At 46.2% G+C, this 6,177-nt stretch overlaps 1 protein-coding gene across 1 annotated transcript in view; it reads left to right on the top strand.

The window, feature by feature from the left end:
- The window catches only part of FAM20B (family with sequence similarity 20, member B), a 15,589-nt gene extending 13,295 nt beyond the window's left edge, over positions 1-2,294 (top strand). Inside the window, exon 7 of the mRNA XM_010075513.1 lies at positions 1,538-2,294. Coding sequence (XP_010073815.1) covers positions 1,538-1,769 — 232 coding nt within the window. The 3' untranslated portion in view covers positions 1,770-2,294. The remainder of the gene's footprint in view (positions 1-1,537) is intronic.
- The last annotated feature ends 3,883 nt before the right edge of the window (positions 2,295-6,177 follow it).

Raw genomic sequence — 6,177 nt, 5'->3', positions numbered from 1 at the left:
AATAAAAGTTCACATCACAGTGTGAGTTCTCCCTGACAGAACCAAAGGACTCAACGTGTCTGGGAACTTAACTACCTCCATTTCCAAATGTTCTTTCTGAACAAGACGGCAGCACTGCTCAGGGTGCCTCTTTCAAAGTGAAGTTTGTAGGGTTCTTGCAGGATTTTGTTTCCGCTTTGGCCTTGTGAAATGTGGTTTTGCTCATTTTCTTTTTAGAGGCTGTGACTTGCTGTTTTCTGTGGCTGCTCTCTCACCAGGCCGTTGGTGCTTCTCATTAACAAATAGCTAAAAGTACCAGGAAGAAAAATACTGGTATATCCGTTTCCTGCATCTGTTACTCCAAGATAGCATTAACTCCTTTAAACCTCCCAAATGAAGCATTTAGTTGAGAGTTCCTTGAGTCTGTTCTTGGAGGGTTCTGTCTCCCAAATTCCTTGGGGTGTGTGAAACCTGGGAACTCTGCAGAAATCCTGAGCTCTCACCCCCTGCTTTCGTTAAGCGAGGCTGTATGCATGCTACAGTACACCCGGCCTACGTTCTAAAAAATTTTTGCAGAATCCATATAGAGAGTAATTAAAGTAAATGACTTTCAAATTCTTTGGTTTTTCTACATTAATTTGAAATGCATTTTTGATATCCTGTGTTATGAGGATCTTTTGGAAGCTTTCTTGTCTAGATTCTCCCAAATGCAACCAGAAGAGAACTTTATCTGAGTAAGATACTAGACAGCTTCCTGCTCTTTGGATACCCTTTCTGTCTGATACCAGGCAAATGCCGTATAAGAATCACAGAATGGTTGGGGTTGGAAGGGACCTTAAAGATCATCCAGTTCCAGCCCCCTGCCATGGGCAGGGACACCTCCCACTAGCCCAGGTTGCTCAAAGCCTCACCCAGCCTGGCCTTGAACACTTACAATAGAATCACAGAATGTCAAATGTGTAATTGTTTTAACTACGGGTTTGTTACAACACTTAGATTGCTGGTTTCTTTATAGGCCATCAAAAGCCAGGAGTTTAGACCAGTAGTGCTAAAACACAAAAATGTAGGGGAAAATCCCAAGAGACTTCACAGAACAAGATGGTTTAGATGGGCTGACACGAACAAGCTCGATGGCCAGTGAAGCAGAAAGATCACTGCTGTGTTCACTTTCTGTGGAAGTTCAGAATCCTTTGGGATTAATTGTTGCTCTTCCTGAGGTGACGTTAGCTTTGGTTTTGAATTAATAGTTAATTTTCTTTCCTTTTCAAATTGTCCAGGAGGCCTCGGGACTGAAGAACTTCCTTGCTAGCTGTTCCTGTATGACACAAGAATTAAGTCACATTAGATTCTTTCTTCTTCACCTTCAGTTTTCACGTTTCGCGTAGATATTGCATATAATGCAGTTACACCTGGACCCTCCCATCCCAGAACCACTTTCGTAATACGACTGCACTCATGGTGTAACAGGCTCCCTCGAGAGGCTGGCTTTGGGATTGCTGATGGGACTTCAGCTGGACAGTGAGTGGTACGATGACATGTTTGTTTCTTTCTTTTGCAGCATCCGGGTTTCTACCTGGAACAGGCTCAATTACCTGAAGAACGGAGTACTGAAGTCTGCCTTAAAAACTGCTATGTCGCATGACCCCATCTCACCAGTGCTTTCTGACCCTCACCTGGATGCTCTCGACCAGCGGCTTCTCAGCATTCTGGCTACAGTGAAGCAGTGCACAGACCAGTTTGGGCCAGATGCTGTGCTGGTGGAAGACAGGATGACACTGTCTCATTTGTAATGATGGTGGAACACAGATGAAACTCCTTTTTAAAAAAAACCAACAAAACAAACAATCAAAAAACCGATAGAAAAACAGCACAATCAGTTCGGAAAGGCTGTGGCCAAGATGGACTGAAATGAACAGGAAAGCTTCCAAGCCAGAGAAACGGAGGTGACACTAGCTTTTACCTTGGGCTGACAGCAGTGAGAGGTGGGAAGTTGGGGCCTTGGACGGCTCAGTACCAGGAACGGCATCGTGGCCATTGTGGTGTGTCCATTGCCGGCAGTGGGCATTGCACTGGATAAACATGGCTCTTGGTGGAAGTGTGTGGAATACAGACACTAATTTGTGGACTGAATCGAGAAGGGGACAAATGGAGATGAACAGTACGATCCTCTCCCCTTCTCTTCCCCACATAGACTCTTGCGAGTTTTTGTCTGATTCAGGGTTGTACGTAATCAGCTGTGAGCTGGTTAGACATTTTACTGCTTCTTTAGAGAAAGAGGAAGTGGTGAATAAAATGATTATTAGACTGAAGAGTTGTGCCACCCTCCCGGGGTGGGATGTTCTTCTGAATGCCATTAGGGGTGGGAGAGGGGACCTCTGCTGCTCAGTTGTCTTTTCCTTGATAAAAGGCTGGGGAGGGAGTTTGCCTCATATGTGATAATATTTCAGTGTTTTCGCTGAAGTCCTATCAAAGATTTATCCACGGAGTTGGAGATTTAGGGGAGGACAGGGTGATGACACAGCACTTGGTAATTAAGGGGTTGAAGTAAGTTTCCACATCTCCTCTCGCTGTGTTCCATCTATAAAGAATCTGGCAAGGTCTGAGCAGAGAAAATATCCTTGCAGTCCTGTCTCCATATTAACCAATTTTTCATTATATTGTAGCTGAGGAGGAGGAGGAAGACAGAATCTGTCCTCAGAATCAGGTTCCGTTTCGCGAGGACGTGCTGCTTACCGTACGCCCTATTTAATGTGGGGAATCGGGGCGCGATGCGCCGGGGAAGGAGAGGTGTGTTGCTGGGCTACCCCGGGAACCAGCGGCTGTGGGCAAGGCCCTGGAGAGCGGAGAGAACCCTGAGCTGTGCTCTTCCGTCTTCATCTCCTGCGGAGAGAGCTTCCTGCTGCTCGAGGCTGTAACCACAGCTCGGCGCCGCTGTTCTGTGGAACGCCAGCGGTTTCTCAGTCCCAGCCTTTACCTGGCTGGGCTTGTGGCTCAGCTGTGAAACTCTGAGCACTTCCAGTAAGTTTTCTGCCTTCCCCAGCTGCTTCCTGCAACTCCCACTGCGATGTTCTGACTGGGGTGGTCATCCTGCAGTTCTGGCTCCTCATGGTTTTGCCGTAGATAGGGGAGAGTTGGTGTAAGTTGGCTTTTCAGGGCAGACTTGTAGCGCTCGTCTTGTGCTGGTCCTGTCATCCTCCAGCACTGCGTCAGCCTGCACTGCGGATGAGCTTGTGGCTGGACAGCTTGTCACGCTTGTGGTAGGTCTAAATCTGTGTGTCCAGAGCACATCATTAGGTTTCCAAATTTAACAGGTTTGCATCGATTTTCAGTTCAGACAGTCTGGTCCTTAGAAGTAAGGAAAGAGCTGGCTTCTCCAAGTGATGTGTGTTATTGGACTTGTGAGCAAGAGCAGCAACGTGTCAGTTTAAGACCTTTTCCTTCATTTGTCTGTCAGAATCTTTCTAGCTCTGCAGCAGTGTGGCAGGGAGATAAAGAGCCGTTCCCTGTTCTTGCGCCTGCTGCCGTACCTGATCAAAGAGGTGTTAGTGAGAGAGTTTATTTTAAAAATGCAGTTTTATTTTTTTGAAATCTTTTTGTTGTTGCTTGAGCAGAGTATCTTGAAAGTAGAATGCAAACGTTTACCTGAAATTGAATTTTATGTTCTCCTAGATCTCTTCTGGACTTGCCCACATCACAGACCACCCCACAGTCAGGATGTGATGTGGAGATACTGGTGTTACTGGTCAGGACTGTAACGCACAGACAGCTTTTAGAACACGGGTGTTAAGCGAGTGTTTGTTGCTGCACTTGATGATCTAACACACACTTTGGAAGCCACGGTCCTTCAGTGAGTTTAACCCCCCATCGTGGGCTGTGCCTTGCAGGCTCCTTAAGGGCAGGAGCGAGTGCGCTCGGCCGATGGCAAGCGTGGGCAGGAGCCCCGCAGGGATCGCCCCACACCCTCGCTGCCTGAGCCACCTAGCAGGTTGCTGTGGTTGGGGAGACAGTGTTGGTAGTACCGGTGGTTAGGGAATGTTTTTATTCTAAAGCAGAATTGATTCATACTGAGGCATTTGGGCATAAGCTGTTTCCCAGGAGAATAAAGATGATCTACAGAAAGGGGAGATGGTGAAGCACATGGTAGTGGCTTGTAGCGTTTTTAAAAGCATGTTCTTCTCTTTGAGCTTAAGCATAAGCACTTATATTTTGGGAAGGATCTACCAAAATCTGATGGTTTGATTTCTATATGATCACTTTGGATCATTTACATTTGATTTAATAATGGATTAAAAAAAAAAAAGTCATTCCATCCTCCATAAAATTAAACTAGTGTTCAGGGCTTGAGTATTGCTTGTTCATGGGGCTCTAAGCTGAAGCTTTTGCCATAAGATGGAACTTGGGGCTAAGTTTTCCCCTGGTGTGAATGTAAAAGATTTAAAGCACTGTATTGGTTTACTTACAAACAAAGGGTGTGAAGTCCAGCATCATCAGTAGGAGGACGCAAGATACGGTTACTTTTTTTTCTTCTTTTTTTTTTGTCACGTTGACAATTCTGGTCACTGTAAGCACTGCTGGAGCTTGGTGTTCTGCAGCAGGAAAGAAGAATAAATTCCTCTCTTACCCAAAATCAGGAAGATCTGATTTCGGCCTCGTGATACTCTCTGGCATTTTGGCAGTGGTCATTGTCTTGCTTGAATACAGAACCTTGAGAAATTTTAAAATCAGTTACAGCCATTGCAGAGGAAATCAGAAGCAGCACCCACAGGCCAACAGGGTCTGCTTGAATCCCTGAAAAATAGCATCGTTCCTGAGGCAGGTGTGATGCTCTCTCGATGAGGTTTTCATGACACCTTCTGATTCTAGTTTGCTGCACACACTGTCATCCACTGGCTCCAGATGTTACAAAACAGTTGTGTTCTGGGTATTAGTCATATCAGAACGCTTGAAGCACAGAAATCAAGAACTAATTAAAATCATCAGCCATCTGCTATTTATCTCCTCCTTCCCAAGTCAGCAGTCGGGCTGGAGGAGACACTGAAGTCGGCTCCTCTTCCAACAGCTAATGAACTGGAGTGTGTCTTGCCAAACAAACTTCAACTGAAAAATACTAATTTATTAAGAAGGTAATTTATTTGCTGTGGCAGCTGGAGCAAGATGCTTGAAAGAGACACCCCTGTTGGAGCTGTCAGAGGATCGCCCCTGGGAGCAGCTGCACAAATGGAGGCTGCTAATAAGAAAACCGAATGCAATCATGACTTTCTACTTGTATCCCCCAGGGTCAGAGTCCGCATAAAGCAACATTGTGTGAATAAAGATTTTAATAAAGCAACACTGATGGATTGTTTAAGTCTCTCTCTCCCCTCCTCTCTCTCTCATTCCAACATGTGGTGGGCTGAACTCTTAAAGTGTTTTGCTACTGGTGTTTCACGGCTATTTCTTCACTAATAGTTATCGATGGCATTTATTCCAGTCATGCATTTTCAAGAATGGGATCAAATGTGCAGGTTGTGTGCAAGAGCCTTGTTGGTTAGGAAAGATGTGTTTAAGAAGTGTCCCAAAGTGATACAGCAGAAGAACACACCAGCTGTAAATGGTCTTCAGACAGCTTTTGAAAGTGCATCCCAAGGCCCTGCATCTGCCGAGCACCTGTTCCTTGGATGTGTCCCAATGGGTTGGCTTTGGGAGCACGGGATGTATAATGAGTTGGCAAGAGATGTCTGCAGAGTTGGCAGGTGTTCTGCTGGGCTTTTCTAAGCTTTTATTGAAGCCCTTTTGTGAGACGAGGCAAGTAAACAGCCGTCAAAATCTGTTCCCACCGAGTGCAGGGTTTTAATCAGCCTGTGTCAGAGCTTGTTTTCCTAATAACCCGCAGCCGTGAGTTTCCAGAGGCAGGAGGTGATGCTCGCAGTTCTGAACGTTGGACATCTGGAAGCAAAGGAAGCCACCAAGAGCTGCTGTGGACTTCTGAGGACTGTGTGAGCTGCTGCCAGCCCCTGGATCGCACTTGGGGACAGGACACCCCAAAACTGCCCAGGCGCTGTCCTGGGAATGCGGGAACGGTCTTTGCCCTGCCCTGCGGCATCAGCGCGGTGCTGTGAAAACACCAGAGGCACCGGCTTTTCTTTAAACTAGAGTTTCTCTGTTGGAACTTTGGACTGCAGCGTTGCTGTGTCTTGTAAGAACTGGTTTTTGGGTTTA

This window comes from Pterocles gutturalis, unplaced genomic scaffold, assembly GCF_000699245.1.
Source record: "Pterocles gutturalis isolate BGI_N339 unplaced genomic scaffold, ASM69924v1 scaffold38596, whole genome shotgun sequence".
Classification (NCBI taxonomy): domain Eukaryota; kingdom Metazoa; phylum Chordata; class Aves; order Pterocliformes; family Pteroclidae; genus Pterocles; species Pterocles gutturalis.
The sequence above is the reverse complement of the archived record's forward strand: the minus strand, read 5'-3'. Positions and strand labels throughout refer to the sequence as shown.